Genomic DNA, 14,740 nt, shown 5'->3' with positions numbered 1-14,740 from the left:
AAAGAGGGAGGAGCCACAGGTACAGTCACAGGGTGGGGCAGAACTGGGTAATCAGGAATATGGCAGTTCAACAGTTCACCACAAGTATTTTCCAGTTGCATGAGATTGCATGTTGCATGATTGGCAAACTAACGACAAGGTGCACCACTTTTAAACTTCCATATTTTTTACCTATTTCTTTTCCTCAATTTTTTTTGCTGGTTGCTTGAATTCCAGATAACAGGGGTTTTACTGTACAAGTTATTGCTATGTTGTTCCACAAAGTTGATTTCTAATGCTATGCTGCAAATGTATTAGGGATCAGTCCTACCTGAGGTTGGAGCATAGTCAAGGTCTTTCAGAAAAATGGAGTGTCCCTTTATAATTTCCTTAGCCGCAGAATTCTAAACTTCATGTTTTTTAAAAAAAATCTAGGGAAAAGTAACAAAAAGCAACCTGAAAAAATATACCCAATTTACAAAATGAATAACTAAACATATCCAAAGCTTGCTAATAATTTTTTTGGGTGTGGTGGGGGGGGTGGGCGGATTGTTGTGCAAACGTCTGAGCTGCATTCACAACTCTCTTTGAACAGACTTTTGGCAAGTCATGCCAATAAAAAATTCTAGCAGTGAGATGCTGGTGCCATTGCTGCCCAATAATCTGAAATGAGCAGGTTTGTGTAATTCAGCATGATGCTGCGTAAATAAGGAATGTTGTGATTCCCCGCTGTGTCTCTATGGCTGCTTTCCAAAATAGTCCCAGGAATTCCAATTAGCCAAAAAAGGAATTTCTTTCAGGCCTATGGGTGTTAGTTGATAAAAAGAACTAGATTTAATTAATCTCCTGTCGTCTGATGATATAGTATTTTCCACCCACAGATTCAACTGGCATTGAATCAATCTGATTATCACTTTGGCTGACTGAGCAACAGTGCTGGCACATCTTGAAAGCTCTAAAAATAGGAACTATCACACCTATTGATTGGTCAGTGGAAAGAAGCTATGACATTTGTACAGATTTTAAAATCAGGTGATAATATTGAGAAGCCAAAAACGACTTAAACAAATCTCATTTAATAAATGTAACCACATAACAAAACGACACTTGGATTTAACATAGAACACTACAGCATAGTACAGGTCCTTGATCTTGTGCTGACCGTATATCCCTTCCCAAAAAAAAGTACTAAACCCTCCCTATCCTATTAAATTGTGGAGCGCTGTTAGCCAGAATCAGACACACACAAAGATAAAGACTGTACAACAGGCTTTCATCCACAAAGACTTCCACAGAGCCAGGCTGTGGCTGCAGCAACTCAGTGTGAGGCCTCGGGAGGCCGGCGCAGGCTTATATCCTGGGGGGTGATTGACACCCAACCGGGTGGGGCTTGATTCATTCAGGCTGACTGACTGGCAGCCGGCCAGGTGTTGTCCTGTCCCCTTACACTCCTGCAGGTACAGAGGTTGCTCCCTGAAGTAGGCCAGTGGTGTATCACCACACATCCATATGCCTATCTCTTCTCTTTGGCTTGGCTTCGCGGACGAAGATTTATGGAGGGGGTAAAAAGTCCACGTCAGCTGCAGGCTCGTTTGTGGCTGACCAGTCCGATGCGGGACAGGCAGACACGATTGCAGCGGTTGCAAGGGAAAATTGGTTGGTTGGGGTTGGGTGTTGGGTTTTTCCTCCTTTGCCTTTTGTCAGTGAGGTGGGCTCTGCGGTCTTCTTCAAAGGAGGCTGCTGCCCGCCAAACTGTGAGGCGCCAAGATGCACGGTTTGAGGCGTTATCAGCCCACTGGCGGTGGTCAATGTGGCAGGCACCAAGAGATTTCTTTAGGCAGTCCTTGAACCTTTTCTTTGGTGCACCTCTGTCACGGTGGCCAGTGGAGAGCTCGCCATATAATACGATCTTGGGAAGGCGATGGTCCTCCATTCTGGAGACGTGACCCATCCAGCGCAGCTGGATCTTCAGCAGCGTGGACTAGGAGTCTCTTAAATGCCCCTAATGTTTCAGCCACCTCCACCATCCCTGGGAAGGCCTTCCAGGCACCCACAACTCTGCCTAATAAAACTTAACCCTGATGTCTCCCCTAAACTTAAACTTCCCTCCCTTCATTTTGTACTCATGTTCTCTGGTTTTTGCTCTTCCTGCCCTGGGAAACAGGTGCTGGCTGTCCACTCTATATGCCTCTCATAATCTTGTAGACCCCTATTAAATCTTCTCTCATCCTTCTACGTTCCAAAGAAAAAAGTCCCAACTCTGCAAACCTTGCCTCATAAGACTTAATTTCCAATCCAGGTAACATCCTGGTAAATCTCTTCTGCACCCTCTCCATAGATTCCACATCCTTCCTATAATGAGGTGACCAGAACTGAACACAATACTCTTAAGTATGGTCTCACCAGAGATTTGTAGAATTGCAACATGACCTCTCTACACTTGAACTTAATCCCCCATTAATAAAGCCCAGCATCCCATATGCCTTCTTAAATATCCCATCAACCTGTGTGAGGGATGTATGGATTTGAACTCCAAACTTCCTCTGTTCATCCACACTCTTAAGTAACTGACCATTAACCCTGTACTCAGCCTTCTGGTTCATCACCTCACACTTATCTAGATTGAACTCCATCAGCCACTTTTCTGCCCTTCTTTGTATCCTGTCTATGTCCTTTTGTAACTTTCAACAACCTTCAACTCCAACCACAATTTCTCCAACCAAAACTCTTCCAACCTTCGTATCATCCACACACTCACTGACCCATTCTTCCACCTCTTCATCCAGGTCATTTATTAAAATCACAAATAGCAAAGGTCCCAGAACAGATCCCTGCAGCACTCCATTTGTCACCAACCTCCAGGCAGAATACTTTCCTTCCACTACTACTCTCTGCTTTCTATATGCAAGCCAATTTTTTATATACTCAGGGGGACCTTGTCAAATCCCTTACTAAATTCCACGTAGACCACATCTACTACCCTACCCTCATCAATTTCTTTTGTTATCTTTTCAAAAAACTCAATTAGGCTCGTGAGGCACAACCTTCCCTTCACAAAGCCATTCTGAGTATCCTTGAGTAGACTGTACTTCTCCAAATGCTCATAGATCCTATCATTAAAAATTCTCTCCAATAGTTTGCACACCACTGTTGTAAGACTCACCTGTCTATAATTTCCAGAATTCTCCCTATTACTTTTTTTAACAAAAGGTCACCACATTTGCCATTCTCTAATCCTCCGGCATCTCACCTGTGGCTCAAGAGGATTCAAAGATCATAGCTCCTGCCCCAGCTATCTCTTTTCTCACTTCACACAGCAACCTGGGGTATATTGCATTCAGCCCGGGGGACTTATCAATCTTAATGTTTTTAAGAAGATCCAACACTTCCTCTTCCTTAATCTCAACACTGTCCAGCATACAAGCTGTTCTATTCTGACCTCACCCTGATAAAGGTCCTTTTCTCTTGTGAATATTGAAGCAAAATATTCACTTAGGACCTCCCCAAATTCCTCCTCCTCCAGTCACATGTTGCCTCCTTTATCAGCCCCACCTTCATTCTCGTCATCCTTCTGTTTTTCATATATGCATAGAACACCTTAGGATTCTCCTTAATCCTACGTGCCAAAGCCTTCTCATGCCCCCTTCGAGCTCTCCTAAGCTCCTTCCTGGCTAACATATACTTCTCTTTTTTTTCTTTTAATTTTTTTTTTCACACCATAAATCACATTAGCCATGATATACACTATTTCTTTTTCACACATATACAGTGACTTTTTCTCCCCCCCTCCCTCCTCCCAAGCCACCCCCCCACCCCCCCCTCTCATCCATTTTAGGTATACAATCTAGGTTGCATTAAGCCAGTCAGACAATGTTGTCATTCAACAAAAATACACCAGAAATTCTACTGAGTCCATTCTTTTCTTTCCTTCTCCTTCCATCAACTTAGGTAATGTTTGTCCCCGGTAGGTTTTCGCTATTGTATTTAATGTAAGGCTCCCATACTTGTTCGAATATTTCAATATTATTTCTTAACCTATATGTTATTTTTTCTAATGGAATACATTTATTCATTTAAATTTAGTAGTTTCTTCCTTTTAATTTGGTTATGTATTCCATTAATATTTAAAGTCATATAGTTCAGCGTAGCCCTTTTATATTTTGTTTATCTTCTCTTTCCGTTTTTCCATCATTACCTTTCCTCCTTTTCCATTTCTGTTTTCTTATTTTCAACTCTTTATAAGACAACATTCCTACAACATCCAACATTTTCCTTATTTTCCTATTTCTATCTTATTTATCCCCAATCTCCCATTCCCCTCCTGAGTTGTCCTTTATCCCTTGTCGGACAACCACATCTCCCCTCTCCATTTGGATTTGCGAATCCACTCGCAAGCGTCAACTGATTTTGCAGTGACCGCTATTTCCCCCCACCCCGCCCCCCCCAGAAAAGATTTCACTTTTCATATGTCACAAAGGTCACTCTTTTAATTCCCTCCTTATTCTCTCTATTCCATTACCTTCCCTTATTAATTCTTGTCTATACTATCTATATTTTCCTCTAAGTACAGATATATTCACTTATGCACATTGTCTCTATTCACTCTTATACCTCTTTACCCGCATACATATCAATCGTGATCATTTTTAATCTCATTACCCGTCTTCATCCCTCAGTCTATTTTTGTCTTTACCCACATACATATCAATCGTGATCATTTTTACTCTCATTACCCGTCTTCCTCCCTCAGTCTATTTTTGTAATTGTTCTGCAAATTTTCGTGCTTCTTCTGGATCTGAGAATAGTCTGTTTTGTTGTCCTGGAATAAATATTTTCAATACCGCTGGATGCTTTAGTATAAATTTATACCCTTTCTTCCATAAAATCGCCTTTGCTGTATTGAACTCTTTTCTCTTCTTTAGGAGTTCAAAACTTATATCTGGATAAATGAAGATTTTTTGCCCTTTATACTCCAGTGGTTTGTTGCCCTCTCTTACTTTTTCCATTGTCTTCTCCAGTACCTTTTCTCTTGTAGTATATCTTAGGAATTTTACTACAATAGATCTTGGTTTTTGTTGTGGTTGTGGTTTAGAGGCCAATACTCTATGTGCCCTTTCTATTTCCATTTCTTGCTGTAGTTCTGGACATCCTAGGGTCTTAGGGATCCAATCTTTTATAAACTCCCTCATATTCTTGCCTTCTTCATCTTCCTTAAGGCCCACTATCTTTATGTTATTTCTTCTGTTATAATTTTCCATTGTATCTATTTTTTGAGCTAGTAGTTCTTGTGTCTCTTTAGTTTTTTTATTAGATTCCTCCAATTTCTTTTTTAAGTCTTCTACCTCCATTTCTGCTGCTACTGCCCGCTCTTCCATCTTGTCCATTTTCTTTCCCATTTCTGTTAAGGTCATCTCTATTTTATTCATTTTCTCTTCTGTGTTGTTTATTCTTTTTCTTAAATCATTAAATTCCTGTGTTTGCCATTCTTTAAATGACTCCATGTATCCTTTAATAAGAGAAAGTACCTTCTTTATCTTGCCTTTCTTTTCTTCTTCTATTTCACTGTACTCTTCCTCTTCCTCTGGGTTGGCCATCTGTTATTTCTTTGTTGCCCTTTCCTTCTCTTCTTTCTTGTTTCTATTGTCTTCTGTGGTCTCTTCTTGCTGCAGGTGTTCTGCAGCTGTCGTTGCCGGCTGTGGAGATCGACTCCCCAGCTGGTCCCCCCTCCCGTCGGTGTGTTTTTTTTCATGCGCACCGCGCATGCGCGACTCATCGCGCATGCGCGGTTGCGCACTTTTACTCGGCTCAGCGAGCCATTTTTGTAGTCCATTATTTACCGACCTGAGGGAGCGGGTTTCTCTCTCCGCAGCGGGCCTCTTCGGACAGGTAAGGCCTTCACCTTTTTCCTCCTTTGTCTTCTCTTCCTCTCTTCTTACCGTTGCTTTCGATTTTTCTTTTTTTGTCGCCATCTTCTTTCCACCTTTATACTCACTTTTCTGTAACTTTTATTTCTGTGCCTTTGTGTTTTCCTTTGTTTTTCCCGACTTTTCTGGAGAGGGCTGGAGTTCACCGTCCGGCCACTACTCCATCACGTGACTCCTCGCTAACATATACTTCTCATGAGGTCTTCCTGTTGCTTGCTACCTATATAATATATGCTTCCTTCTTCCTCTTGTCCAGCTGCCTCATCTGTTTCATCAACTATGGTTCCCTCCACTAGCAGAATCGATAAGAAGAGATAATAATATAAAAGGAATAAAAATAAAAGACAGGGAATATAAAATCAGTCTGTTTGCGGATGATGTGATAGTGTACTTAACAGAACCAGAACTATCAATAAAAGAACTATATAAGAAATTGAAGGAATATGGAGAAGTGTCGGGATACAAGATAAACGTAAATAAAAGTGAAGCAATGCCTATGAATAACGCGGATTTCTCAAAATTTAAGGAGGAATCCCCATTCAGATGGCAAACGCAGGCAATAAGATACCTAGGTGTGCAAATAAACAAAAATCTAGGCCAATTATATAAACTCAATTACAATCCACTAATGAAAAAATTACAGGACGATTTAGAGCATTGGAAAGAGCTACCACTAACACTGATAGGAAGGATAAACTGTATTAAAATGAACATTTTTCCAAGGATACTATACTTATTTCAGGCATTGCCAATACAACTGACAGAAAAATTCTTCAAAGAGTTAAAGAAAATAATAAGGAGATTTTTATGGAGAGGGGGGAAACCGAGGATAGCACTAGACAAATTAACAGAATGGTATAAACAAGGAGGCTTACAATTGCCAAACTTCAAAAATTATTATAGAGCCGCACAATTAAGGTACCTATCAGATTTTTATCAAACAAGGGAAAAACCAGACTGGACGAGACTAGAATTAGATAAAATAGGGGAAAAGATACCTGAACACATATTATATAAATGGGACGAAAAATTGGTACAACATAGAAATTCTCCAGTATTACACCATCTCCTCAATATATGGAAGAAGATTCATGTAGAAAGAAATAAAATAAATTACCAAATACCAAAACTAATATTGACGCAAAATAAGCTACTCCCTTTTACAATAGACAACCTTGCCTTTAGAAAATGGGAAAAAAAAGGGATTAAAAGAATAGAAAATTGTTTTTCAGGAAGTAGATTCTTATCCTTTGAACAAATGAGAGATAAGTACAATATAACGGGAGATACAGCGCTGGCATATTACCAACTGAGATCCTACTTGAAAGATAAATTAGGAAGCAACTTGAGTTTACCAGAGGGAAGTAACCTTGAATATGTGATTACAGATACAATGTTAATCAAAAGATTTATAAAAAATATGTATATTAAACTGCAAGAAAAGGAAAATGAGGAAACAAATGGTAAAACTAAACAAAAATGGGAACAAGATTTAAATATAAAGATAAAAAAGGAAACATGGGAGAAGTTATGCTCTGGAACGATGAGAAATACAATAAATACGAGGCTGCGTATGATACAATATAATTGGTTACACAGACTATACATTACACCGCAAAAGTTAAATAAATGGGACCCAACAGTATCTGATAGATGTTTTCGATGTAAAAAAGAAAGGGGAACAACAATTCATGCAATCTGGACATGTGAGAGAGTAGAAAAATTTTGGGATGATCTCAATCAGATATTAAATAAAATAACAGAAAACAATATACCAAAGAATCCAGAGATCTTTCTCCTAAGTAACATAAAAAATAAAGAATTTGGAATTGACTTGGAGGATGCACAAAAAAGATTTGTTAAGATAGCCCTAGCTGTAGCAAAAAAATGTATTATGTCAACCTGGAAATTGGAAGATAATTTGAAAATACAACAATGGTATATAGAAATGAATAAATGTATTCCATTAGAAAAAATAACATATAGTTTAAAAAATAATATTGAAATATTCGAACAAGTATGGGAGCCTTACATTAAATACAATAGCGAAAACCTACCGGGAACAAACATTACCTAAGTTGATGGAAGGAGAAGAGAAGAAAAGAATGGACTCAGTAGAATTTCTGGTGTATTTTTGTTGAATGACAACATTGTCTAACTGAATTAATGCAACCTAGATTGTATAACTAAAATGGATGAGAGGGGGGGGGGATGGGGGGGTGGCTTGGGAGGAGGGAGGGGGGAGGGAGAAAAAGTCACTGTAAATGTGTGGAAAGGAAAAAGTGTATATCATGGCTATTGTGATTTATGGTGTGAAAAATAAAAAATTAAAAAAAAAAACAAAAAAACTATGGTTCCCTTTACCTACCATCTTTTCCTTGTCCCAGTGGGACAAACCTATCCTGAACCCAGCACAAGTAGTCCCTAAACTTCCTCCAAATGATTTCTGTGCCTTCTCCCTTGAACATCTGTTTCCAATTTACTCTCGCTAGCTCCTGCCTCATCTCATTGTAATGATCCCTTCCCCATTTAAGCACTTTCCCATTTTATCCTTTTCCATAGCTATGCTAAAGCTCAAGGAGTTAAGGTCGCTTTCACCAAAGTGCTCCCCCACCGTGAGGTCCGTCACCTGACCAGGTTCATTACCCAGAATTAAATCCAGTATAGCACCTCCTTTTATCGGCTGGTCGACATATGGTGTCAGGAATCCTTCTTGGACATACCTAACAAATTCAGCCCCATCTTGCAGTAAGGATGTGCCAGTCAATATTAGGGAAGTTGAAATCACCCATAACTACAACCTTGCATTTCCTGCACCATTTCAAAATCTGCCTGCTTATCTGCTCCTCGAGGGCTATTCAGAGGCCTATAGACTATTCCCAGCACAGTTACTGATTGCTCCCTTTCCTAATTCTGACTTCCATCCATACCGACTCAATGGACACTCCCTCTACAGTCTCCTACCTTTCTATAGCTGTGAGGCTGGTTTATGGGTCTCTTTTAAATTTCTTATATTGAGTTTGCATTTGCTGGTTATATACTCTTTCAAATGTTGAGGTTTCCCAGTGTTTAAGAGAGGACAGAGGTTTAGAAAATATCAACTCTGGATCAGTGCTAGTATGTTCCACAAGAACAAATTAAGCAGCTAGTTTAGGTTGACATTTTGTAGCAGTACTGAGAGAATATAGCACTATCTGCAATTCAAACTTTTGGCTGAGACATTAAACTAAGGTTCCATCTGTTCCATCTGAGGCTTGTAGAAGATCCATGGAGTTGTGTTTGGTGAATTCGTCAATATTTATCCCTCAACTAATATAACTAAAATCCTTTTATTTGGGTAAATTCTGGTTTTTGTGGAACATTGTTGGATAGTTTTCCCTACATTACAACACAATTAAACTTTAAAAGTGGCTACAAAGGATTTTGGAATTGAATACATATAAATATTAGTCATGGCTAATTGTTGTGGCCCTAATCCATAGCTCACTTCAACATTGAAAAAATGCCACATTACTGTTGGTGTAAATCTGTTAAAATATTGAATTGAATTGTTTATCATCGTGCGCACCAAGATATAGTAAAAAAAAAGTTTGTTTTGCATTCTATCCAAGCAAGTCAGTATGTATGGAATAATAACAAATAAATAAGACAGTATTACAGGGAGTAGTGTTACAATCAGTCAATTAGAGCAGCAATTAGAGAAAAATACAAAAAACATAGTTCAGGGCATAGAGAAAGTACAGTTAGAAATAGTGCAAAGACATCAACTTTTCCCAATGACAGATGGACTTAAGAGCTGGATAACATCAGGAAAGAAGCATCCTTTGAATCCAGTGGTTTGTGGTTTCAAGCACAGATATCTTCTGCCCAATGGAAGGTTGGGGTTGGTGGGGGGGTGGGAGGAGAGAAAATAGCATGACTGGGGTGGGATGGATTCTTTAATAGGTTAGCACCTTTCCCGAGATAGCAGGTGGTATAGGTAGAGTGGATAGATGGAAGGTGCAGAATGGAAGGAGGATGACTGGTGGTGGAGGGAGAAGGAATGAGGCTGGAGGGAGGAGCAGTGGTGGATTAACTACCATCTGGGCTCGATGCTGTTTTAGTAAGGCCCTCCTGACCTTGCCCTGCCCCACGGCCCCCACCCTTCATTGATTAGAATAAAATGAAATTGTTCCATTTATTAACCTATGGGCATAATACCCTCACATTCATATGGTTATGTGCTGGGAATACACTAGTTAGGTGTTTGGTTGGAGGAGGGGAGGAAAATCTTAACTAAAAATCAAATAAAACTTTACCTTACAAAAGTCGTCTGCTAGCCCCAAATAATTTGAAAAGTCTGTTACAAAAAGATAAATAAAATCAATTCTAAAAATAACAGTCTCGATACAAAATAACATAAGAAAAGGGAAAGTCTATTTTGAAAAAGTAAAGCTCCCGTAAGCGACGTTTCATGAGCCGTGCTCTGCTGCAGGAGGCAGACCTCAGACTCACACGCATATACAAATGCGAGCATTGATTGACAGGTACCATTGGGACTGGCAGAGCCCGAATTGCTAGATGGAACTGAGACCCTGCTGCTGATTAACAGGTGAATGCAGTACTTCTGCTTGCCTTGATTGATGGGTGGACCCAGGACTAGCGCAAGCCCATATTGACAAGTAGTTACATTGGTGTACCAGTGGTTGTGATGGGCCCCCTTAACTTCCGGGCCCCTAAGCTTCAGCCTAGTCAGCCTAATAGTTAATCCACCACTGGGAAGGAGGAAGAAGGTTGGAAGATGAAGGGCAGATGGCAAAGGCTGAACGTGTGCAAGAACATAAAGTGTGGAAATGAGGTCCCTCAACAGAACCATCTGGGCCTGCATCTCTTGACGCATTGCTGTTATGAGCCTTGCTTGACCATGGGCATTTCCCTGGCACTCCTGCTGGTCAGCCTCCCGTTCCTGTCTATCTGCCTGCTGGTGTGCACTTATCTGCACTCCTATGATCTCTGACTGGCTCTCTGACACAGGTGGTCACAGTCCTAAACCTCCTGATAAATCTCGTAGAGCAACCCTTGGATCTTTGTTGTGACTTCCTGCATCCTCATGGGCTTCCTCCTCTACCTCCTCCCCTCAGTTGCTGCAGAGCAGTAATTCACATAGGAGATTAGAAAAATGGCACGTAATGGGCAAGAACTCATAAAACACATGAGCAACATTGGACAGATGGAAAATCAGTTCTTATCTGCCTCTGGCGCAGCAGCAGAGGTACTGGGGTCACTTGCTCTCCTCGGGGGAGTAGAGGTGTAGGGTCAGCTGAGGTTGTGGAAGCATTTGAAGTATTGGGAGTCGATGAAGTACTGGGAGTGGATGAGGTACAGGGGGCAGATGTGGGACCAGGGGCAGATGAGGTACAGAGGAAGGTAAGGAACAGGAGATAAATGAGGGACTGGGGACAGGTGAGGTATAAGGGGCGGATGAGGTACAGAGGGCGTTGATATCTTCCACCTCCTCCTCCTGCAGTCCCAAACTGCCTTTAGGTAAGTGTAGGGGAGCACTCTCAATAGGCTGCATATTCGCAATCAGAGACAAGGGCTTTGGTGACCAGCTGTTGCCCCAGATATTGCAGGCCAGGCCATAATATGGTCTGTCCAGCTCGTTCCTCCCACTCCTGCCATTATGATCAACAACCTTAAGAAACTTCCTCCAAAGAGTCTTCAGTTTATTGTCACCTGGGGCTTATCCCTGGCAAACCCCATGTCTCGGAGCCTGGCAGCAATCCTTTCATAAGATGGGCTATCTTTAATTGTGCCCATTAAATCAAAGCAGGCAGCCTCCTCAAACCTTAGTGAGAGGAGCTCCCATGTCTTCCTATCCTCCCAGTTTGAGACTATACCTTTAATTTATATTTAATCCAAATTCACAGGATTGGGGAGAGGTTGGGTCTGCCTGTACCACCTCTGACACGGTTGGACGCACTCACATAAATGTTATCAATGCGTCACTAAATTGGTCCCAGGTACCCCAGTGACCCATTCACACTGGGCTAACCACCAAGCAGGCATTAGATCACCCTGGGAATGATACACCCTACCTAAGCTGTCCATCTCCGGGGTGATCTGACACCTGCGTGCCAATTCACAAGCATTCTCATTGGCTTGTTAACTGGTAGATTGGCCATTAATTACTGTGATAAAGAGCCAGTGTGAAAGGGGCTACAGTATAATCAGTCACATCAGACTTAACACGATTGATACTAGCAACTATTTGCACTTGTACAAACACAACACAACCCAGTCACATCAGACTTAACATTAATGATACTAGCAACTATGTACAGACTTATAACAACCAAGAATTACAATTACCTGCTGTGGGGCATGGCCATGCAAATATGGGTTGGAAGATCTTTCCGTGAAGATTGATTAAAAGACAGATTTAAAAGTAATCAAATCAAACATTTTACATGCTAAAATCAAAAGATTGATGGGTAAAAAGAACAAGACCCAGAAAAATAAAACTGAAGAAGCTCAAATGTCGCCGAGATCGTCAACAGAAAGTCCACAAGGGAGTGGTGAAGAAGGTGCAGCCATGATGTCAGGACTAAACCAAGGAGGTGGGGATCAACACAGGATTTCCAAAACAATGATAGAAACCGTGGAGGTTCTGAGTGAACGATTCTCCAAGGTAAAAAATGTACTGAAAGAAATGGCAGGAAAAATAACGGTGATTGAAGACCTGACTTCTCAGGTGGGCCAGGTTGGAAACAACCTGATAATGACTCAAGAACAATTAAAAACCCTGGAGGAAAATACAAACAAGTGGAAATTGGATAAACGACTGCTGCTGGACAAAATCGACCACATGGAAAACTTCAGCAGAAGAAATAATGTCTGAATTGTTGGGTTGAGAGAAGGGACTGAGGAGAATGATCTGGTGAATCATTGGATGTATTTAAGGCAGAGATTGATAGGTTCTTGATTAGGAAAATGGATCAGCAGGGTGAACTCGAAGGGCTGAATAGCCTGTTTCTGCTCCTCTGTCTGATGGGATTACTTTTCCTAATCCTTTTACCCATGGCACCTGTGCAGAGGTGTGTGTGTCCCCTGGGCGACCATCCCCTGCAGTTCTTCTCAGTGCGGGGTATGGAGGACAATATATTCCGGGGAAGTTTTTGACTTGAGATGTTTACTCGGTTTCGCTTTCCACAGGTGTTGATGAGTATTATTATGATTTCCCCCCCATCTGCAGTTTTTAAAATCTTGTTTCCATAAATTCGTTGCTTCTGCGTTGCAGCCTGGTTTTGACATTTAAGTGCGGCGCCGTTGGCCAGGACACGCTGCCATGGAGATGACACTCGGCTTCCGTCGGAGCCGTTGCATTGGCAACGACGTGTCAACAATGGGCGAGGAGTGAGGACGCAGGCGAGCACGCGACAGGGTGGAGTTGGGGAGGGGGGGTGGGGCGAGCGATTGGGATTTAAATGGGCCGGCGATAGCGTGCAGGTTTAACGGGTAGCTGAGCGCGCGGAGGTTTGAGGCATGAGTCAGCAGGGGGGAGACCCCGAGCAGGAAGCAGGGCCGGAGGGCGGCCAGACTACGGACACCGGGAAGACGGATGCGGCCCGCAGAGCGCTGGTGTCCCTCGGCAAGGAGGTGTCGCGGCAGTGGCAGAAACCGGAACAGGGCCGACAGTGCTGCCAGCGGAGAGGCAGGCGCCCGGTGGCTGTGGACAGTTCTCGGGCCAAGACGTCGGCCGAGGCGCTCAGGATCTGCATCCAGCAGCTGAAGTGGAGGGAGGTGAGCTTCGGCCCTGGGAGTTGGAGCGGGGCAGTGGCATCGGCTGAACACCGGGCCCACAGTCACCCAGGGGTGACGGGTCGGTGCAGCTGGTCAAATGGTGCGACGGGAGCAGCTAGAGGCTCAATTGGATGCCCGGCACAACTCGTCGTTTGGCATTAACTGACATATTAGGTGGACCAGTGCAGTGACTACTAGCTTGGCCCCCAAGTCCACCTGTGCAGAGATGCAGGGAAAGTGTCTCCCATCAGTACCCATTGCCCTGATATCTCTGCCAGTGTTGAAAACCTAGGGACTGTCTTTGCTGCAAATTCCTGCCTGGCGTGCCATGTGTTCTTCTCTATCAGAGCTGTGGCACTGGTGTGATTGGGTCAATGGCACTGCATGACCAGGTCAGGTACATGGACTGTCACAGAATGTTGCTGGTGGGACTATGGGCCAGGAATCTTATGGGCATGTGGCATAGGCAATATTAGCTTTCCATTACTGGCTGGGCCTGGTTCTTGTTGATTTGTGGTGCAACTTCTGTAGTTTGGTGTGACTATTACCATGACTACAGGTTAGTAATGTTGGATCTACTGCTGAGCCTGTGCTACTGAATCTGCATGACTAGGAATGGTAGTTTTTTTTTGCAGGTCCTGATGGTGCCAGTTGTGATGATCTGTATCAGCAGGTCTGGGATGTTGCTGTTCTGCTGCACTGTTCCTGAGCCTCTGGTTGATGCTGAATGTGTCACTGGCTGACATTGGGCCTGTGGCGCTGAATCTCAAGAGCTGGTAACAGTGTGTCTGCAACACTATAACTTTGGGTCTACAACGAAGAGAGTGGACTTTGGCACTGGTTGATGTTTGATCTGAAGCAATGAGTCAGGGATAGTGGTTGATATTTTGTGCAGTACTGGATCTTCAACATTAGTTAAGGTGGTTAACAAAACTAGGTGACACTGATGTGGCTGTGTGGTGATATGACACTTGGTCTGTGATGCTGTGATATTGAGTTTGCAGGACAAGATCGTTGGAACTACAAGGCAAGCCAATTATTGGGTGGTCTGAGAT

General features: G+C 42.4%; 2 protein-coding genes across 6 annotated transcripts in view; one reads left to right on the top strand and one right to left on the bottom strand.

Annotated features, from left to right (window-relative positions):
* Positions 1 to 13,248, bottom strand: part of LOC138737194 (carboxyl-terminal PDZ ligand of neuronal nitric oxide synthase protein) — a 144,244-nt gene extending 130,996 nt beyond the window's left edge. The window contains exons 1-3 of one of the 2 annotated variants that reach the window (XM_069887856.1): positions 12,255 to 13,248; positions 10,202 to 10,242; positions 311 to 410 (exon numbers count right to left, since the gene is read on the bottom strand). In XM_069887856.1, the coding sequence (XP_069743957.1) occupies positions 311 to 325 (15 nt within the window). In that variant the 5' untranslated portion in view covers positions 326 to 410; positions 10,202 to 10,242; positions 12,255 to 13,248. The remainder of the gene's footprint in view (positions 1 to 310; positions 411 to 10,201; positions 10,243 to 12,254) is intronic. The other variant, XM_069887865.1, reaches the window with a different exon arrangement.
* A 98-nt stretch (positions 13,249 to 13,346) lies between these two features.
* Positions 13,347 to 14,740, top strand: part of ttll11 (tubulin tyrosine ligase-like family, member 11) — a 218,713-nt gene continuing 217,319 nt past the window's right edge. For 2 of the 4 annotated variants that reach the window (XM_069887773.1, XM_069887767.1), the window contains exon 1: positions 13,347 to 13,685. In XM_069887773.1, the coding sequence (XP_069743874.1) occupies positions 13,428 to 13,685 (258 nt within the window). In that variant the 5' untranslated portion in view covers positions 13,347 to 13,427. The remainder of the gene's footprint in view (positions 13,686 to 14,740) is intronic. The other 2 variants (XM_069887786.1, XM_069887781.1) reach the window with 1 other exon arrangement.

This window comes from Narcine bancroftii, chromosome 1, assembly GCF_036971445.1.
Source record: "Narcine bancroftii isolate sNarBan1 chromosome 1, sNarBan1.hap1, whole genome shotgun sequence".
Taxonomy (NCBI): domain Eukaryota; kingdom Metazoa; phylum Chordata; class Chondrichthyes; order Torpediniformes; family Narcinidae; genus Narcine; species Narcine bancroftii.
Note: the sequence above shows the minus strand (reverse complement) of the source record. Positions and strands in the feature narration are given on the sequence as shown.